The sequence below is a fragment of the Anas platyrhynchos genome, chromosome 3, assembly GCF_047663525.1.
Source record: "Anas platyrhynchos isolate ZD024472 breed Pekin duck chromosome 3, IASCAAS_PekinDuck_T2T, whole genome shotgun sequence".
NCBI classification, from domain to species: Eukaryota; Metazoa; Chordata; class Aves; order Anseriformes; family Anatidae; genus Anas; species Anas platyrhynchos.
The window spans coordinates 94,493,927-94,516,506 of NC_092589.1; the positions used below are offsets into that span (position 1 = coordinate 94,493,927).

General features: G+C 37.4%; 1 protein-coding gene across 4 annotated transcripts in view; it reads right to left on the reverse strand.

Annotated features, from left to right (window-relative positions):
• Positions 1-22,580, reverse strand: part of PRIM2 (DNA primase subunit 2) — a 104,545-nt gene that overhangs the window by 35,516 nt on the left and 46,449 nt on the right. For 3 of the 4 annotated variants that reach the window (XM_072036320.1, XM_072036321.1, XM_027455068.3), the window contains exons 8-10: positions 16,518-16,585; positions 8,865-8,937; positions 7,716-7,901 (exon numbers count right to left, since the gene is read on the reverse strand). In XM_072036320.1, coding sequence (XP_071892421.1) covers positions 7,716-7,901; positions 8,865-8,937; positions 16,518-16,585 — 327 coding nt within the window. Of the gene's footprint in view, positions 1-7,715; positions 7,902-8,864; positions 8,938-15,833; positions 15,976-16,517; positions 16,586-22,580 lie in introns of those variants that run through there. The other variant, XM_072036323.1, reaches the window with a different exon arrangement.

A 22,580-nucleotide genomic window follows, 5' to 3' on the forward strand; every position in this document is an offset into this window, starting at 1 on the left:
TCTCTGCCCCTAGGACATGCCACAGGCTGAAAGACAATCTGAAGTTTTCCCTTATAATGCAAGTTAAATGATGAAAACTGAAAAGCAGAAGTAAGGTGGATACGTTTTTAACAGATTAAAAAAAAATACTTTAAATTGAGCAATCACAGGAAAATGTCACTATACCTTTGGCCTCACAAGAAAGACTGAAAAATGTTAGTTTTAAAAGAATTAAATTAAGATACCTGGTAGCAACTCCAAAAAGTATTTTCTTTTCTAGTATATCCTCATCAGTCATGATCTTTTTGAATACCATCCGTGAAACAAAAATATGCTGAAAAATAATGTATTTTTGTACCAGCTCCACTTCACTTGGGAGTATTGCCTTAAAATTTTTAATTTATTACACAAATTTATTTATTTCTAAATTGTTGTTTTTTTAAACAAAGACTCTGTAAAAAAATACTGCCATAAAAAAGACATGTTAAATATAAAATGACAAATAATGAATCAGATTCTTGTCAATATTCAGTTAGCTTAGACAACCTTAGGGTACACCAATGTGCTGATGAGTAATTTAAGGCCTGAGTAAAGCAAGTTTCAGAGGAAAACACACAGAAGCATGATTGAGTTTAATATGCTTCTACATTTGCTACAGGGCATAATTAAAACTACATCTCTCTCTCAAATCTACATAATTATGTCCCAAAGACACCTTCCCTTTAGTATCCGTAACTTTATTGTTAAACCAGGAAAGTCCTTAGGTTTAAAAGGTCACACAGTAATGTTTAAAATACACCCTTAAAAGGGTTCAAAAGAACCAAAGAAGTCAGCTTTTTGTTTGGATCTATTCCTTTTAGTGCTCACAAGTCCAAATACACAGTAGGCAAAACAAAAGTTTACTGCACCTTGAAAAAAAACGACACCAAGTGAGGCTGCAGGTTATTCCCCATCAAAGGTACAGGGAATTGACACAACAGCTACCACTGGGAAAAACGAAATTGAAGGTGGCTAATTTTGGAAATATCAGTAACTCCTTTAACTGATATGAAAATGAGCCATTAATTCACTAGGGGGACTGTCCCATTACCAGTGTATATCCCAACAGCAAATTTAATAACATCAAGACTGACTAGTTCAATTTAATAGTACACCACCATGCACCACTTACCATGTATTGCCATTCTTACTGGAATTTTAAAAACTTCTGAATGTAATTGAATCATGTACCATTCATATATATTGATATATGTATATAAAAGTCATTATATAGAGATATATTCATATATATAGTGTTAGTTGTAGGTTAACAGTACCACTTCAGTGATGAGCACATACGTTATATACTGGCAGGAATGGTGAAAGATTGATTACTTTCATCTTGCTTTGCTGAAATAAGCGGTGGGACTTTCCTACCATGTATCACAAAAGCTATACAGGGCTTAGACACCTAATTTTATATTCATGTCTCATTTCTCATCAACTGACTTCTTATATGTCAGCCGCAGCTATGATGTACTTCGTTTAGTTGCTCAATTTGAAAAAAAAAAAAAAAAAAGTAAGACTAAGAGAGAGACAGCCACAGAACCCATCTGTATTACTAGTTTAATAAAAAGGTCAGAGCAGCAATACCTACAAGCTTGCATATATTTGTGTGAGGGTTGTGAACAATGTAGATGTTACTGTTAAATTCCTTTGCAGCAAAGTCAGGATTTCTTATACGTGTATGTCAGAAAAACAGACACTGTATCCATTGGTTTGCATTATCTGAATTATGACTCGTGCATTCAGTAAGCATGTAGTAATGTCCTTAAATGCAACGAGGCACGTTATTTAAAGAATAGCAATTCTCTACTTGTTAACTCCTAAAGTTTTAATAAAAATTGCCAACCAAAGCAAACAACCTGAAACTATTTTGATTTGATCTCACAACGTTTAATTAAATGGGAAGCAAAGAGCCACCTCTGGCCCTAACTAGACGAGCTGGTATTCTGGAGTCTTCGCAGAACGACGCTGTCCACAACACTGAAGAGAAATAAATAACAAAGACAACACTGACAGTGACTTCCTTCCAGCCACAGGCCAGTGATTTATGTTTATAGCCACTGCTAATACACTTTACAACATCTGATACAGTCGGTAAGGAATCTTTTCCTTCCTATGACTTAGCAGAATCTGCAAGAAGTCATTCACATTTGAGCACGCTTCTGAGAAATAATCAAAGGCAAGTGCCAGGAGCATGCCTCCTTGGTCCTCCTACTTCCAGAGCCCACAACAGATCTTTTTCTGACTATTTTCTTCAACAGGTATACAAAACAAACTGAAGAAATCAAACCATGTAGACTGGTCTGTCAGAAATGCACAAACAGCACTCATCTGAGTGTTTCAAACACTGCTCCACAAGAGAGAACGGAGCAGAATGCCAGACAGCATAAATGAGGGCTCACAGGACAGGAAGGGCAAAAATCCCCTCTGATAAAACACAACTTTAGATAAAAATTATATACAACAGCAGGAATCCCGCACAGATTTAACATATTAATTTTGATATGCTTATCGCCAAAAATAACCACGTAGTAATGGCAATTGAAATACTTCCATTCAGCTGAAGGAGGATATTATGATTCTTTGGACTAAACTTCATGGCCACACAACAGAGGTTTTGCAAGAAATTCCTAGTTTGACGTGAGGATTTTCAATTATTTGTGTGGAACTGCTCACTGCTTCTTATTAGAAAGTAACCAGAGACAAAGGCAAGAAAACAAAATCCTCTTCCAACTACAGCCAACAGGGATGTTGTATTAATTCACCTTGATTCAGATGCAACAACAGCAATCCCTGCATTTGTGGTTTCAAGTCATGCTTTTCATTCTCGTGTCTAGCTGTATAAATTCCGACTATAAGACAAATTCACAGACAATACCTCTCCTGTTTATTGTTTATTATAAAACCAACTCCAGACTCTCTTCTTCAGCTGAGATCACACCAGCTAATCGATCCCAGCAGCTGTATCTCTCTTTTCACCTGAGTATCACCTTCAATGCTAGCACGGTCCCATTCGAACAATGCACCTGTTAACCTCCAGGCTTCAATTAATATGCAGAAAAGATTAAGTGAGCTATATGAAAGGAGATCTCGATTGATTCACTACCGTGAAGCTGTTTTCCAGAAAGTAACAACCCCTGAGCATTCAGACTATGGACATCTCTCTCTTGGTGTTTAGTACATCAGAAGCTGAACAGCCTTTGCAGCATTAAACAGGAAGCTTGGTCTGTTTGTTCACTCCAGTTTTGCAAAAGTTCTCTGATCTCACAGATCTGGCTGTTCAGAAGAATGCCACAAAGAGATATACTAAGGAAAAGGAAAAAAAAAAAGACAAATACACAAAAGAACTCAGGAATAGAGAAATCTGAAGGTCCTTTTCTTCATCCTTTGAGGTTGAAATTTAAATTGAATGTTTATTTATTTATTAAACTTTAAGCCTAAATGCACAAGATGCAGTTGGAGCATCTGCTTTCTCAAACCCCCCTAACAGTTGTATGCTACTGTGGGATGTTTTGTTTTCTTTCTTCTTTAAACTTGATTTGAAAGAAAAGACAGTGCAAATTCAACACTAAGTTTGAGAATCAAAATGAGACATTTAACTGAAAATACATTTTCATGTTTCTTCTGGCAATTAAATCACTTAGCCTATTATTAAAGCAGCTTCAAGAGCTAACTTTGTAGAACACAAAAAGCGTTTGAAAGCATATAGGAGTGTTTTGACTTTCTTTATGCTGAGTTATACCATGTAAGCATAGCTGTTCATATAATAGTGTTATGACTACAATGTCATTTTTGCCAATACAGAATAAAAATTATTCACCCCAAATCTTTAAAGCTCGTATGCTCTGTCTCACTACAGCTAGAATATTAAATGATCATTTCTAAATAATGAGAGAGGAATACAGATAGTAAGTGGTTATAATGAAGATCATTTCTGCAGTCACTAGTAGGAATTTGTGGGAGTTTAACCCAAAAATATAGTTCAATAAAGAGCTTGACCACCTACTCCTCCAATAGCCAATGCAAGCAAGAGCACCACACTTAGCTATATCATCAATACTTTGTTACCACAATAAACTCGTGCATCTTCCACAGATTTCACAGGGGTAAGACTTTACAGGTAATATATGCAACACTTATTACATTTTTGGTATCCAAAAAGACAGCAAACATTCTCTTCAAGTACTGTAGTAGCCTTCACACACCTCCGGGGAATGCACGCTTAGCCATCGATTTGCATCAGTACTACTGATGTACAAGGAAGGAGAAAAGATCAAATTTTAATCTGTATAGAGGAATTTCAATCTGATTTTTGTTTTTCTCTTAGATGCCCAATATTGTGGCTTGCTGTTAAACATATCACTGGGCTCTGGCAGATTTGTAAAGTTTAAATAACTCAAGAATAAAAGCAAATGACATCCAATTAGAAAATTATAATTGAACATGACAGAATAGAGATCCTTTTCAGATTTGTGAATCAAAACATGTTCCCAAAATAGTAGGCTCCATTACCCAGTATAAAAGGGACAAGTAAAAAAAAAAAAAAAAAAAAGGAATCTAGCTGCAAATCAACCCTCAAATCTCAAGCAAATGAGAAAGTAAAATACCAAAATCAAATGCAATCAACTTACTGATAAAGAATATATTCCAGGGGATTTAAGGAGGCAGAGGTTGTTTTAAAGACCCACCACGTCATTCTGTGCATTACAAATTCCACTGTGAAGAGTTGTGCATGCTTAAAAAGCACTGCTCAGCACATTATCAGATGCCTACTTCTATTTTCATGCAAAAATATGGTTTTGTTTTTATATTAAAAATGTACAGACCCACAAAGCATCCTAGCATACACACCTTGGATCTGAATGTTTTATTTGCTTATTCCTTATGCTCTTGTCTCCCTCTAGTGGCTGGCCCTCGCAAAAATTTACTTCTCCCTTTCATCAGGTGTATGTGTGCAGAATCACAGGGTACTTCAGCCTGGAAGGGATCTCAGAAGATCTCTACTCCAAGCTCCTGCTCACAGCAGGGTAGCCAAGGGATCAGACCAGGCTGCTCAAGTCTTTGTCCAGTTGGGTCTTCAAAACTTCCAAGCATATGGACTGCATGCCACAAACAGTCCTCATTTTGACTGTAACCTCTGACAATAGGAGTATATGAAAGGTAAGTAACAGGCTTTTTAAAGAGGCAAGAGGAGTGAATTCAAAGGGGATCAGAGATCATAATCCACCCTAAGGAACCCCTTCATGGCATTTCTGGTTGGCTCTGGTGGTAACATTCCCCACCAGCTGCCTGCAGTCAAGGTAAAGCCCTCATTCTGGAATCAGATCCAAGGACCTCCTAAGATCACCTGGAAAAAAAACTTGAAAGAGCCAGGAAAATCAGATGACTGGAACCAAATAGTATAACCATTCAGTCAGAAGTAACACAGCTCCCACCATTTGACACCTGATCTGATCATCTGAACAATAATAATTTACCATTTAGGCACTCTTAGCCTAGCAATTTGCAGAATAATTTTAATTACAGTGCCTGAAGCAAAAGCATATTTTATTTTGTGCTCTGCATTTGTCTCTGTTGTGACCATGCTACTACTCCACCACTTTCCCCCACACAGAGGATCACTACCTGTTTCAGCTCATTCCTTGTAGTCTCTACACGAAGTACAAGAATGTAGTTTCTACAAGCTGTGCACAAAGGAAACTCAGGATTGAAAAACAGTGTAAATGTTACTGCCTCTTCAAGATTCATGTGAACACACAATTTTGAAATCATAACCATTTGCAGAGATTCAAACATTCCCCTCTTCGCAATCCACCACCCAGTTATGAATAATTGACCTTAATCTCTAGCAGGATACCATTCATATATCTTCAAAATGCCCCAGTAGGACAAAACAGTATAATTACCTCTATTCAACAGGAAAGGAAATATACCATGATTCAGGAAATAAAAATGTCAAAAGAAGAGAATACTGATTAGAATGGCATTCATCTTCATTTTTTCTAGGACATTAAACATTATATAACATTTTACTACGAAAATCTCAGACCACTGACTTCAGTTATGGGTGTGAAAAGTCAGCTTTTTCTTTCCACCCCAGTCTGAAGTTGGTACGTAGAACATGAGCAGAATTATGAAATAGAAGCCTGCTTGTGAAAAATTGAGTAATTATAACCCCTTGCTTCATTCATAACATGCTTTCTAACTTCCATAGGTAAACCCAGGGTCATAAAACTTGACTGAAAACAGGACACAAGATGCATGCATGTCTTCATACATGTGCACGTGTCTAGTGTCAAAGCACAAACAGGTGGAATCAGACATTCCACTGTTTACACAGTATTTAAGTCAGAATAAACGCATTTCCACTGTGTTTTTGCTTCTGATGGCTTGATTTTATCAATTTCCTTTAAACATAGGAAACTGCAAATGAGAAGTCTGCATTTTCCTGAATTCAACAAGTAGTTAATTAGCATTCACCTGCAAAATTAGTTATTACCTATCTTGAAATCTTTTATTGAACCCTTTGTACAGGATTACGTCCTGGATTTCTTCTCTTTTAATAATACACATATTTCCTCTTAAATCATGTCCCAATAAGGGAGACAAATTTATGGAGATGTAAGTCCTTATTAAAATCCTGTCTTCACATCCCCTCCCCTTTCCGAAAAGATCTGCAGACCAGTTGACCTATCTTCCGGGACTTGAAAGAAAAGATGAAAACCAGAATTCATTATAGCCAGCACTCCTGGTTTGCCCCATACATTTTTTAAAGAGACAAGTTCGAAGAACTTAAGCTAACAAAAAATAATCTGACAAACACTCCCAAATACGTCATAGTATTCTGGAAAGCTACGATCTCACAACATTAAATGCAAAGTAACATAGTCCAAACAAGACTGACATAAGGTGTAAAACATCTGCTCTAAGATCACACTCTCAAATCCTGAATGCTACATGCCACAGGCCAAGCATACAGGTAAGTCAGGACACCTGCTTGCTTTTACCTGTGTAAACTCTAGACTGAGTAAAACAAGGAGCAGGTCACAAACCTCCAAAAATTACCATATTTTTGTCATGCTCTCAAAGCACACGTATGTCACACTTTCCTCCTTCATGATAATCTCAGAATTATTGGCAAGAGTTAGGCCCCTAATTTGTCAGCAACACAGCCTACGGCACTGAACAGTGTTTTCTCACTATTTCTTTAAGCATACCTTTCTTTCGCCCTGTTTCTTTTTAGACTATAAATTTACTGATGTAATCTTACCTCTCACACAACTGTCCAACTAATTTTATTTTTATGAACCAATAAAAGAGGCTAACCTCTCCTTGCAGACAGTACTGTTTCTGGTCACTCACCTGCATGGGGAAGTGAATCAATTTAGTCACACAGTACTTGTATTTCATACACAACACTGGTTTCCCAGTGATTAAGTGGAAAAACAAGATTTTCTAGTTCTCATCTAAAAAAGCCTCTGGCTTTGTGGCTAGCCTGCTTTCGCCATGCTTCAGGAGAACGACCAAAAACTTAATAAAACTGTAACAAAAAAGGGAAGAACTATTTTAAAAGACAACACTGTACCTTTTGTAAAATTATCTTCTTTAATAAGCACCTATACAAATATCTAGCAGACATGCACAATAACTACATCCTCACATTCTTATGTGTTTTTCATTTGTTGAATTACCTTGTCCGCATCTACTTTCCCCCTGATAAATTCCTTCTTCCAGAACTCCAGTGCCTGCTCCAGAGTCAAACCGATGCCTTTCAGGAAGAGCCCGTACTGCATACGGCCTCCGTGCCGCAGATGGTGGTTATCACGCAGGGCTCTGTGCAACTGCCGCATGCAAAGTGGGAACGATTTCACAGAAAGCTGTCAAGAGAAAAAATGGTTTAAGACATACCGATCATTTTTAGGATATAAGCTTATTGTGATGAATCATTAGCTCCACTTGAAAATGCCAATGGCTGAGAAGATACGGATGTGCAGGGTGCCTAGGAACTAATGATAACACCAAAGTGCCATTAAGCTATCAAATACAACAACCCTCTTGAGAAGAAAATCCAAAAGACAGTAGCACTGGTGGTAATACCAGAATATCTTCTGTCCGATGTAACAAAGGCATAATTGCTGTCAGGAAAGATACATTCACAGTTCTACTTCAATGCTTCTTGCTTCTTCCTTATTTAGTTTCTGGAATGGCAAGGTGACCTGTGTTTGAGATTTTTGGTTTTTTGTTTGTTTATTTGGTTGGTTTGTTTTTTGTTTGTTTGTTTTGATGTTGTGTTTGTTTAAACATCTTTTAGAAACTACAAGCAAGAGTCAAATCCATTGCAACTCATCTGCAGATTTTTTTATCTGAAGAATATTATTTCTTATAAAGCAAGACCTCAGAGATGAAAAAATGTGACATTCAGGTTTACTGGGGTTTTGCACCACCAAAGGAACCCTGTTATGCTTAAGATGGGTACTGAAAACAAACTATTTCTAAGTTCAGATAAAAAAAAGACTAGGAATAAATTTAAGTTGCAATATTGTTAAGTATGAAAATTTTGTTAATCTCTGTGATTATGTTAGGTATTTGTGAAAGTACACAAAATTAAGCAGCAAATTAAGCAAATTCACTATAGCTCCAGTCTAAATTCTGATTAGATGCACTTTCAGTTAACTCTTCCCTTTTAAAATTTATCTCAACTTCATTTAAGCCATTCTCAACAGTTACACAACAAATACTGAATTAAAAAATAAAAAAGAGCTATATTGCCTGTACATAAGGAGTTCGACCTTAAAACATATTCAACTTATATTATAACTCAATAAGCACAGAGGACTTACAGCATCGATGTGTTCTAGAGAGATTTTTCCAGTGGTTTTTTGTGCACTGTAATCTGGGCCAATGTAAGAATGGCTGAAAAAAAAAAAAGAAAAAAAAAAAAAAGCAAACAGTATAGCATCATTTAAAGCTTTCACTGTTCAAAAAAAAGTTTTAAAAAAAGTTTACAAATTTAGGAAGAAATTATTTTACCAATTAAGGGCTACAAATGTTTTACAGCAGACAAAAACAGGAACAAAGTAATAGACAGTTACGTAAGTAGTTTCGAGGTGGGGGTTGGCCTGTTCTCCCATGTGCCTGGTGACAGGACGAGGGGGAATAGGCTAAAGTTATGCCAGGGGAGTTTTAGGTTAGATGTTAGGAAGAATTTCTTTACTGAAAGGGTTGTTAGGCACTGGAACGGGCTGCCCAGGGAGGTGGTGGAGTCACCATCCCTGGAAGTCTTCAAAAGATGTTTAGATGTAGAACTTAGGGATATGGTTTAGTGGGGACTGTTAGTGTTAGGTTAGAGGTTGGACTCGATGATCTTGAGGTCTCTTCCAACCTAGAGATTCTGTGATTCTGTGATTCTGTAGTTTGTATTTACAGAATCAGAATTAAAAGTCCATACAACCAGTCAGTCCCTTCCTCTATCTGAAGGGAGTGGTGAGGGGTCATTCAGAATTTAGATCACAGAATCACACTGTTGTTAAAGTTGAGACTTCTGAGGATCATCCAGTGCAACTCCCCTGCTCAAATCAGAATTAATTAGAGCTGGTTGCTCAGCGTCTCATCCAGCTGAGTTTTGTGCAGCTCCAAGGACAGACTCCCCAGCCTTTTGGGCAACCTGTTCCAGTGTTTGACAACCCTCTCATGTAAAGTGTTTTCTTATGTTTAAAGGGAATTTCCTTTATTTTGGTTTGTGCCTCTTGCCTCCTGGCCTATCAGTGGCTACCACTGAGAAGCATCTGGCTCTGTCTTCTTTACATCCCCATAAAAAGCATCTATTTATACATATCAGCAAGACACACACACACACCCTGGACCCTCTCTCATCCATGCTGAACAATCCCAGCGCTCTCAGCCTTTCCTGATGTACACTGGGAAGCCCAGGATTGGACTCAACTCTCCAGAAGAGGCCTGAACAGTGCTGAGCAAAAATGAAGGACCTGCTCCCTTGACCTGTTGGCAGTGCTCTGCCCAATGCCACCAGGAGACAGCTTTCCTCACTTCAAGGTACATTGCTGGTTTACAGTCAGCTTGATGTCTATCATGACCCCAAGGTCCTCTTCTGCAAGCCGGCTTCACAGCAGCCTGTACTGGTCTATGGGGTTATTCCTCCCCAGATGCAGTGCTCGGCATTTCCTTTTGTTGAACTGTTGACCTTGAAGGGATTGCTGTCATTTCCCCAGACTGTCCAAGTTGCTCTGAAATTCTTCTGCCTGCTACCTTGCTACTTGTGCAGCATTAAAAAACACTTATCTATTGCTATGATCATCTACTGGGATGGAAAAATAAAAAACTAAGCATCTGCTTCTTAAGTGTACCAATAAAAAGCTGAGAAGGCTTTTACTGCAGTACTGACATAAAACCACGTTATCTTGGCGAGTGAGCTACTATCAGAAGTTAGCACAGGACTTGGTACGAGCTGCCTCATCTTTCAATCATATTCTAGCAAAGCTACTTCTGATACCCAAGCTAAGCTCAAGTAACCCTATGTTATATCAGGCACGTAGACACCATCGCTGAAATCATTTCAAATCAAACACAAGCACATTAGGTGCCCAGCTTTTGCTTTTAACTATACAGACTTCTTGTACAAGGATGTGCAGTGCTGCAGAATAGGCCAGGAGAGATGGCCACAGCAGAACCCTGAGCTGACAATACAGCAGGCAATAAAGCAAGCACAACATGTCTTTGGATACAGTATACTGGACTAAAAAAAAAAACAGTGCAAACGCTGGATAAGAACACATCCCTTTGATTTTGTAAATAATTTGCAAAGATCATTTCATAAACTTTCTGTAGGCAGAAAGGGATTACCTTCTGAAAAAAGGAATTCAGCTAAATGATGCTCCTAGGTGTTACTGATTATTTTGCAACCCTTCTACATTGTAATGCATGAAAAACATACAGCTGAGGGTTGATTTTACCACAGTGCAAATCACTTGCTTAATTATATGTGTATTCATTGGTTCTTTAATCTTGTTTTGGTATGAATTGGAGCACTAGACAAGCTTATTGTCCTTAATAGCTGTTGTTTTTCATTACACAACAGCGGATAAATAATGTAAAAAGAACTTGAGCTGTGTATGCCTATTATTACTGATGTTACTGATGCAGTAGCTGCATTTCCTTGTAGAACCACATCTGCATCACTTTACTTAGACAAGCTACAAACACAACAAAAATCACGGTCCCAAAGTTATTACAATCTAAGCACAGAACAACAGAAAACTGCTGTCACTTTGGCAACCTCGTTTTATTTTGTATTACAACCAGTTAGGAAAGTGACCACTCAGTCACTTCTCACATCCTCACACGAGTGCTGGTAACCTCAACTGCTCTACCATTATCCCTTTTGATTATCTGCTTGTACCCTACAGTACTTACTAGGATCATACCAGTAGAGGCATAAAAATTACCCAGCTAAAGATAAACGCTTCCTAGCAAGCTAGGAGAGATCAGCCTCGGGAAGAGAGGCTTCAGAAGTCGCTGCTGAAGAGAGAATACTGAAAAGAGAATATTCTTTGAAACTTCCTAACTCAAAGGCCAGCCATGGTAAAAACACCAAGTTTCTACATGGTAAAAACATCTGTCCCGAGGAAGCACAACACACTAGAGCTTTTGGATTTGCAGCTTTACGTAACAGGTCTGATTTTCTACAGCAGAACTTCTGCCGGTCCCTTGACTTCATCACAAGAAAACAATGCTTTACTGTCTTCATTGATTGCCATTATTTTCTCTACATTCTTACTGAAAGCCTCAACAACCTTCAAAAAAAAAAAATTAAAAATATCCTTTGTCCTATGAATAATGGTCATCATTTTTTCACACCACTAAACATCGCCAAACAGCCTCCCACAGCTGGTTTGAAAAAGCAACACAAACCAATCAGGCTTCCAATCACCCTCTCTTCTTTTTTTTTTTTTTCTTCGTTTTCTTAGCTCTTGTTCCAAACTTTTTTTTAAAATTCCATATAGTTTATATCAGTACTTTCTGATCAGGTTTTACTCACCTAGAAATATTTATAGCTCTTCATAATTTCTTTTTGTGGCTTGCTGGAACATAAGCAGGCAATGTCTTCTCCCTTCACTTTAAAATAGCTTTATTTTTCCTCCATAGAGAAATTCCTGCATCTCTCCATTCTGCCTGATTCAATCACACAAAAACTGTCTGAAATCCAAAAACCTAGTAACCAAAAGAATTCTAAACTTACCTTGCAACTAAAGATCAATACCAAGTTCAAATAACAATTCTGAATGGTTTGAGTTTTTTTGTAATTCTTCAGTGAAGTTTTGTTGTTCTTTTTTTTTTTCTTTTTAATTAACATATGTGATGTTCTTAGATGTAATCTATTTTTAGACTTTCTTTCAAAAGTACTCCCAGGACATGTAGAATAAAAACAGGCATTCTTTTCTATTAAATTTGTATAGAATATAAGGATAATAATACAACTGATTCAAAGCCTGCCTTTAGGCAGATTGAAAAAGAAGAAGGAAAGAAAATGCAAAGTCCTGTACAGGAACAAAGTACTGCAATTTGGGGTCAAAAAGCAGAAACACTCAGTAGTTACAAGGAACAAAACTGCTTCTATTAGCATTTACACATTTTTTCATTGTAAATTTATGTTCTTGCACAGGATCCAACTCTAAATACATTCTAAATACATTTTACACAGGAAAGCAATTACAGATACATATTTTGTAAGCATTTTAGGAGACAAAAAATATTAAGTTTTGTAATGGCTTTGGGAAGCGGGTCACATCCTGCAGAATTATTAGAATAGTAGTGATGCTGGTTTGGGCAAACAATGCTAGGAAACATTTAAGCCATTAATGCAACACCATCTGCAAAATAATTTTAAGAATACAAAGGAAGAAAAGCTTATAAGTATTTTTTTAATTTACGCAATTCACACAAAACTGGTCATATCTGTGTGATCCATATTATTCTTTGTGTCTGCCTTTAGGAATTCAAGAAATAGGGGGGAAATCAAAATTATTCATAATTCATGACTAATATCCAATATGTTTAAAACAGTAAGACACACAAAGCCAAACTGTCATAAAAGATAAGGTGGCAATGCTTAATATTCATATAGTTACAGATGTATTTATGGTAGGTAAGCCAAGAAGAATAAAACTGATAACTAATGCTACTGTTGTAGGGTAAAATTCTCCTGTAATACTGAATTACATTTCCTGTAATACTGCACGACAAACAATTCAAAGTTCCACTAAGCCAAACAAAATATGTGAGCATTAAAAAAATTGCAAGACTACCCAATGCCAGTTTTGTTGTGACACAGTCAAGTGCAGTTCATGAAAGAGACCCTCTGAGGAGTGTAACGACAGAAAACATTTCTGAAGGTGCCTGGGAACAATTGAGGGAAGGCGAAGACCCTGAGCTGGAAATGGCTAGAGTTTAGGACACTGCTGCAGGTGAAGAAAGAGAAGTGCTACATTTGCTTACTTCTTGCTTTATTTCATGATCTAAGCATTCCATTTGCTGGGAGTTAAATTCTCAATGACTGCTCAAACATGCATGTACATTTGTATCTTCTTGACCAAGCAGAAATCTCCCACTGTGTCCACATATCCAACAGTGGAATTTCTGTCTTTCAAATGAACACCTGTAGGACCATTCTGGCAAGTACAGTGTTTATGACACCACAAGATGTAGTGAGGATATGAAGGACACACTGCAGATGTTAATGATACGAAATGACACAAGTCTCTTACAGTGGGCATCCTTCTCTACTTATGAGACGAGCGTAAGTGAGAAGGAGGGTGGACATGGAGACACAAATACTGTGCTATTCTTTTTTTTTTATTATTAAAAAAAATCTCGTCTTGCAAAACAATTGGTTTCTGCACTGCCTTTGAAAACTATTATTTAAGAACAGAACTAATAGAAACATATAAATGTTGGTTGTAAAGGATGTCGGAAGACCATTTAGTTCCACATCCAACTTTAAGCAGGACTATGGCCAACACCAGTCAGGTCAGCCTTGGCTTTTTCTAGCTGAGTCCTAAGAACTTCCAAGAGTAAGATTCCCCATCTCTGGGCAATGTGCTGCATCATAATGCTAGTAGAAAGATTCTTCCTGATGCCAGATCTGAACTCCCCAGGCTGCTTCATGTGACCACTGACATTTGTTATACCGATAACACCATCAAAAATTCCATACTGTGCTGTTTGCCCTTAGAGCTGTAGGCTGCGATGTGATTATCGCTAAGCCTCCCTTCCACCAGATTAAACAAAGCCAATTCAGCCTCTCCTTTTAATTCATGTACAGGCACAGTCCTACAGTAGTTTGATGGGATTACATATCACAACTTTTGTCTGTCTCTGAAACTATGCCTGCTGAGGATTTTAAACAGTAACATCATGACCCTGTAATTTTACCATAGAAATTCCTTTGAATATAGGAGCTACAAAAGTGTTCTTCTTCTGTATTTCGTCAAAGTTCCCCTTTCTATTAAAATAGCTAGTTTTAGCAATTCAAATCTCCTTGTACAACCTACTGTGAGCACATGAAATCCCTAAAAATCAAATAATTTAACTTTTTATCTAAAAGTATTTTAACTAAAATGTTCTCTTCCCCACCCACCCGCCCCAGTCTAGTACAATCAGTATTAAAGAGTGCCAGTGAAACAGAATACGACAAAAACAGCACCTAGGTCGCAGATAAAATATGTATTTAGTCTAAACTAGTCCAGTCACAAAACGTTATGCCCATTAAAAAAAAAAAAGCAGCATGGATTAAAATGCCTATGCAGACTTAATCCACAGTAAGGTAACCTCTTTTGAGGACTAGCTAATTTAAAAAGTCACAAGCAGATATGAACAGCTGCCAACAAATGTGCAGTGTGTTAATAACCAAACAATGCTCTCTAACTTTCAATTGTATGCTCTTTTCATATGTTCCTATCTAAGCTTTTGCTCCCCTGATAAAGCACAATTGGCATATGCCGAAAGTAAAATACTGCTCTAAGAATTCACACACTGAAGGAAAATAAAAGCCTGCAACTAACTAATATTCTCCTTTTCTATGAGCAAGATACAGAAAATATGAATCACAGATTCATGGAAATAAGTAACAGAAAACGCCTATTTGGTCATCTGTTTGTTCACTGCCAAAGCCTATTTTTCAAGTTGTAAGGTTTGATGTACCTTATTTATTTTAGAGGAACTTGCCAGAAGACAATGAGGACACATTTGTGTTGTGGTTTTTTTTTTTTCAACTGGGGACAAAATGTACTGGGAATAGCTCCTCTGTTTTCATAAATGTAAAATAAGATTACATCACCAGGTACGAAACATTCATATTAAAGTTAGCATTAAAATGTGCAAAAAATGCCTTTTTTGCATAAACATGGGATTTCAGGTTCTATGAAACGTCAGATTCCTCAGTAATTACTCCTAGAGAGCATAATTTATCAAAAGTTAACCTAATAGCTCTTCAGGTTCAAATGGATAAAGGTATGCCACTGAGGCTTGTTTTGGAAAATCCCAGCAAGATGTATAGTAATAAATCCATGAAAGGTTATTAGCATTCAAAAGTAGTCCCTAACCAGCAGAGTAACAGTTACACTGCACTTTTTTCACTCACTGCTCTTGAACAAAGTTCAGTTATATGTCAATAAGCTATTTTTCCTATTCTCATTTACACTAAAGCGATAAAATATGAAGCTGTTCTTAAGTAATAAAAATGATGAAAAAATTTGAATCAAAATAAAATGCTTGTGTTTTTTAGGTACAGATACCTGAAGCAGCAGAGCACCACAGGAAACGAACAGCATACTAACTAGGTCTGCATCTTAATTCAGGTACAGTGCTGGCATGATGGAGCCTGGCTGCTTCCATTTCTAATTCATTTAGCATCATTTCAGTGACCTTAATGGAGAGCTGTATAACATTAAAAACAGAGCTTTCATTACTGACGTTCAATATTCTACCTTAAATTTCTACCCTTAGAGATTATAAAAATTGAACTGCAGAAATACCTGAGCAACCCAATCTAACTGGATTGGCTCTGAGCAGGGGTTTGATAACACGATCTCCTGAGGTTCACTCCAAGTGAAATAATTCAATGATTCTAAAACAACGCAACTCCCTCTCGTTGTATGGTTTTTGTCTTCCTCCATACTACCATAGTAAGAGAACTCTCCCAAACAGCATAACATGGTAAAAAGCAATCACATTTATAAGACAGATCTATGCTTAACCTGAAGAATATCTAAAAAAGTATTTTTTCTTACTCTTCTGCAAACACATTCAAAGAAACCAGAATGCTTCTATCCTTTCCTTTTTTTGTTTGTCTTAGTTTTGGTTGTTTTTTTTTTTTTCCCCAGTCAAAACCAATCACACAGATAAGGCACCTGAAAAAAAGCTGTAGGTTATTGTACTGTACGAGTAAAATAAGCCCCAGTGCTTTCTGTTTATGGTACCTGAGATGATTAAGCAGAGGTTGTAGTCTCTCGTCAGACTGTATGGAAGGCAGTGATCGTGCTGTCAGCTAGAAGTAAAGAGAAGTTCAATTAATAAAGCAGAACTTTAAAAAGTATAGCACAAAGCAGGAATAATGCAAGAAATCACCCTCTATAGCCACCACTTTAAACATCACTCCTAAAACATAATTTCTCCTTCTAAAAAAAATTGGCACAGCCTTCCAGAATCTCAAGTTAGCAGAAATGTTTATAAATTAACCAAGTTAAACAGTGAAAAACAGTGTTACTATTTTATTTACTAAAATTACAATGTTATTTGAATTAAATAGCAAGACATCACTGAAAGTTGAATTCTTTTTCCAAACATTTTTGGACTAAAAGTCATATTTTAGCTAGACAGCCTTCTAGCTATCATGTAGTGTAAATATAGTCCATTAAGCTGTGTTATATACAGTTTACATATGTGTATAAAGATTTACATAACATTTATCACTTTATGACTTTTATATAGCTGTGCTTCTCTGTGCACAATTATTGCTTTTTATGGGAATTGTGTGTATTTTGCAATTGCACCACTTTAAACCAAATATGCTTTTTTTTCTTCCAAATATTTCAAATAACTAGTTAAGATATTAACTTTTTCTGAACAAAATATATCTAGTAGCATATAGATCAAATACACATTGTAGTATGTAATAATAGTAGTTAATTGGCATATTAAAAAATACATGTATTAAATTTGTCTGATATTACATATATATCAACCTTTACCTGAAAGGCTACAAGATAACAGTTCAGATAATGCTGATGTCTACATAACATAATATTAATACGCCTTCCGTGATTCTATTGCTGCCCAGTTGAGTTGGATTTTGAAAACTATCTTCATACAAATTTAAAATGTCAGCTTCTTTTACGTTACATAAATCACCACCAACTTCTTAAGTATTTCACAGGTAACTTAAAGTAACATGCACACAGTTATCCATGGATCTTTTAAATCCTTAGAAACAAACCCAAACTTGTAGCAGCAGCAATGCAGCTCTATTTGTGTTTGCTGGCTCCAGCACACAAAGCAAAGCACTGAAGTAGGAGTTCTCCAAAATGCAGCTCCTCTAAGCCTCGGGTAACCCCAGCACACCCATCTGGTCCAACTGCTGTCATCAAGAGGGGTCACAAAGTCTCAGCAATCCATTCACCTTTACCACAGGCTGGTACCTTGGCAATTTAAGCATTACTTGTGTTCCCTTATTATTCTTAAGCTAAGTTGAGATACATACGGCACACTAAGAATTCATTAAGCTTTATGTTATTTATTCAGAAGTTTATTTTGAATAAAAACCTCATCTTCTTACTATTGAGTGCTAGAGGCCCATAAAGTGCTAACTGAAATACTAGTTATTCCATATTCATGCCTTCTATAACAACAATCTAGTTTTGGTTTAAACACACCCAGACAACCAGAAATTTCTGAATAAAACTTGGAAGCCCTCTAAAAGCTGGTTGAGTTATTACACTGTGCTAAAAACAGCACAGAGTCTGAATTGCCTGAAACACCAGCTGCTTCTCTTGCTATTAATACTTAGCTGATACACAGAACAAGATTTGTGTGCGCACTCACACACACAGATTTGTACCTGAGACAAGCACATAGTGTTTTTCTCTATACTGTACCAGGAGAACAAATTTTCTTTGTCTGAAACATCACTGAATGTATTGGCACGGCTTGGTTAAATCATTGTTTAGACAAGTAATCCTTCATACTACATGAGGAAAAAAACGTTTTTTTCTTGTTTATACAAACACAAGACAATGTTTTTGAAAGTCACACTGGACAGTAGTGTAAGAAGCAAACACTTTTCAAAGCACGGTGAAATTCAAAAGCTAAAAAAATATTGATATTGTCAAAGTTATATATACCATAAACTAAGTCGTATATAAATGTTATCGATGAACAGAGAGACTGTCTTAAAATTCATTTGGGAGCCTTGTAGGAACTGAGGTAGAACCAAGGACTGGCGATCTCTGGGTTTAATCAAGTTTTACTTTGATGTTGCAGTGAAAGAATACAGAAGTGGCCTGTGCAGCCCGTTTCAGGAACCACTGCAAAGGGCATAATCCCTTTATCACTGTGAAGTATAATCCCTTTGAGTCACAAGAAAATCCACATCAACACTGTTTTCTTCTTTTTTCCTTGTCTATTTTTCCCTCTGTGATTATGGAATCCCCAAGTGTTAGCAGCAAAATAAATCCCGATTTCCTCCTTTATATTGCCTGGAAAGTCAGGATAAAGATTTCTGCAAAATATGCTCCTGTGAAAATGAGATCATCCATCTCTCCACGATTACAACACACACTTTGTTAGGATCATTCAAGTGTTTATTTTCAGGAAGTCGTGAGGATCCTCACGACATTTCCATCTAAAGCATCTCCTCAAAACAGTCACTTGTCCTGCAGCCACCAGGAGCCCGTTTTGGTTTGCCAGGTTTGGTTCAGGACAGGACGGTGCCTCTAGCGCTTTTCCACTATTACTACACATTCTTCCTTTATAGAGGCACTCAAGAGCTACTACAAAATCGGGCATTACAAAATCATGCAGAATGTTAAAATAATGAATATGGATATGACCAACTAAACACGATACACTAAATGCTACCCTCACCAGGAACACTTCTTCAAAAGAAAAAGGGAGGAAAAAATCAACTCAGGGGTGTTTCTGTGGATGATTCTGCATGGACAAAGAGAAGAGACCCCAAGATATCAAGCCTTCCTCTTATTCCTTATTCTACTAAATAAAAGAAGATGCACATGGATCCTGCGTAAGGACAAAAGGTGGGAAAAAAAAAGAAGAAAAGAAATGAAAAACCACTGGAGGACTCTCATATGAGACACCATTGCAGGCAAAGCTGATTTGTTCAGCTGAAACTTAAAAGAGATTAGCAGCCTGAAGCGCTGCCATCACTCCTGTCTGTATCTCTTACAGGACAGCGAGGTATTTCCCTTGCTATTGGTATTTCCCAACTGCTACTCAATCACACAAACGAAGAACAAAAAATGAAAGCATTAAAGTGTTGAGTAAAACATTCTCACACATCGGAGTAATATATTGTGAAGGAAAAAGCAGGAGATTGATGTAGAACAATCCATCCACTGCTTTGAGCAGATGACTCAGTAATGCCTGTATAAAAACATACAGACTGTCAGAAAAGGAGCACTTACAGGTTTGCTTACAGGTGTTTCATCCTTTGCAGAAATAAATCATCTTGTTAGCATCACCTTTCTTGAAACAGTAGTTTAATTTAACCACTAAAGCATCTTTTAAAACTACAGGAGACGTATTTTAGCTTGCGAAACATTTCCATCTTGCCAAGGCTTAAGATCTGAGCACCTGCTACCAGGTGTAGGTTGCTCTTTCCACCCTAACTTTGAAAAATGCTGCTAGGCAGTACGCTTTTGTAGATGGCCACGTTACCTGGCTTTTTCCTGATCCTCGGTTCTGGGTGTTTTTGCTTAGTTGTGTTGTGTGTTCTGTTTTGTTTTCCCCTGAAGAGCACTGTAATTCATGTCAACATAGCAGCACAGACATTTCTTTATATTGCAGCTGCCAGAAGAACCAACTGAAGTTTTTTGGTTTGTTCTTTTTTGTTGATTTCTCTTCAAATATTTTTTTATTGAAACAGCACGTTTTCCGTTAACTTACCTGGATTATAAATATAAAAGGTGAAAATTTTGTAAGGTGTAAGGTCTTTCCCCACAAACAATTTTTTTCTGAGCCACACTGTAAATACAATTAAGTTTTACAAAGGTGGTGGCAAATGAACACCAGTGGTTTTGAACAGCTGAAAATTATCGTAGAGTCGCAAAGCCTTTTAGGTTGGAAAAGACCTCCAAGATCGTCAAGTCCAACCATTAACCCAGCAAGAAATGATCAGCTAAGAACTGTCCCTTTTCAACAGCCATTTGCTACAAGAAAATCATAATCCCAACGACAGAATCCCAACATATTCTGCAGCCTTTTTTCCATCACTCTGAAACCAAATCTCAACAAATTCTTGCAAGCACAGCCTTGCCTTCACCTACATAAGGCATTGAGCACAGAGATCATCTAAAGAGGAGGAAAAAACATGATATTCAATGTGATATACATAAAAGACATCAAGACGTTGTCAAGTTAGGAACATAGCTCCCACTCTAATCATGTGAAAGCAGTTTAATTTCGAGAGAACATAAAAGACTGCAGACTTCAGATATTCCCAGCTGAGAGACCAGGGTGATGAGAAGAGCAGGCAGAGCAAGCCTCGGACATGCGGGCATCTCACAACTGACCTAAAATCATGGAAGCTGTCAGGAAAGACACAGATCATTAATGCAATAAAGAAACCACAATCTTCAGGCATTTGAAATAACCTGAATTTCCAAGAGGCAGCTTTCTACAATTTTGACAAAATTCAGTCATCTTTTTATACGACCTGGTGAAAGCACAAGAGTAAGAACCTGATTTTTATTTTCTATTGGCAACAGCCACCTCTCCAGCGAGCGCAGTGCTACGTTCATAGCAAATGAACGAAATGACATTCTCATACTGCACCAAGAAGGGAATGATTTGAGAATGTAGGAAGGAGGCGAGGACTGGAAAACTATATAAATACAGGAATTAGTTCAGATTTGGTTGGGGGTATTTCAAGCAAAAATAAGGGCAAAAGAATGACAACTCATAGGCTGGCATCTAAGAAAGAATTTGTAGTTTCTTCTTGCCCCCATGCAGACTTGAACCAGCAAGTTACTGAAAACTTTGTACAAAGTTCAGAAAAAAACTGACACAAAGCCTGAAGTTCAGTAGCAGCTCCACATGCTATCAGGAAGGCGTTTTTATACACAGCAATTAAGAACAAGATTACCATGACTCAATTAACTTGTCTCCATTTTTATGAGTGTGAATTTCTTGATTTTGAGGTTACGATGTGAGAGCTATTCGCTCTCTAAGTGATTTTCTGTGCAAAAAAGATAAGAGAATTTTTATTTTCACAAAGAGTTTGCTCTCTAGGCAAGATGTCCTAATTAGCTGCATTGCACAAGAAGATTTTAATATGCTGTCAGACCATTTGATGAATACATTTTTTTTAAAAAATCACATTAAATTGGATGTTATTTTGCAAAATGACATGGAAGGCTTACAAGGAAAGCACAGCAAGAAGGGTTTTGACAAAGGTTACTTTCAGCTGAAGCTACTGAATTACTCCAAGCTCCTTCTACAAGTAGCCAGAAAAATAAAGTTCTGTTGGGAGGATGCATCAGAGACCCTGAAGTGTACATTATTACCCAGAGTATTGTCTTAGCAGCTAGCAAGTAATCCCAGAACAAGAAGGGGTATCTCAAGACATGCTGTTCGCACACATATCCACCACCAGTGATCTGCCCATACACAATTAGCCAAGTCCAACTTTCCCCCTTTAACCTGAGAGCTCCCTGTGCTGCTGTTCGTGCTGTTTCCTTCATGTTGAACCGAACGTTGTATAGGCAGGCTCGGCATCCTTTTGCCTCCTCAGATGTTTTCAAACCCAGACAGGCAGGACCACAAAGCACAGGACTCCTATTTAAAGGGCAGGCATTAGGAATCTCAGGAAGTGCTCAGTCCCTGGATCGTTGCCCTACTTTTCTCCCAGGTAAATCACAGAATCATAAAGCTGCTCAGGTTGGAAGGGACCTTAAAGACAACTCAGTTCCAACCCCCCTACCATGGGCAGGGACACCTTCCACTAGACCAGGTTGGTATTATCCACTGAATGTTTTGTACCATTAGTATAACAGCTTCTAAACCTAGGTGAAAACCACCCAAAGATCCCTAAGTCTTGTTCTCCACCCACATAAATTTATATTAAAAAAAGTGGGCTCAAAGGTGATATACTATTAACAATAGCAAGAAATGACAGCAAGTTGCTGCAAGTGCCAAGCTCAAAAATACAGTTAATTACCCTGTACATCTATTAGAAAGTCTTCCTTCCTACACCTTTGATTCTCAGCTATTTGTTCCCACACCTATTTGTTCCGGATGAGTCCAAGCTC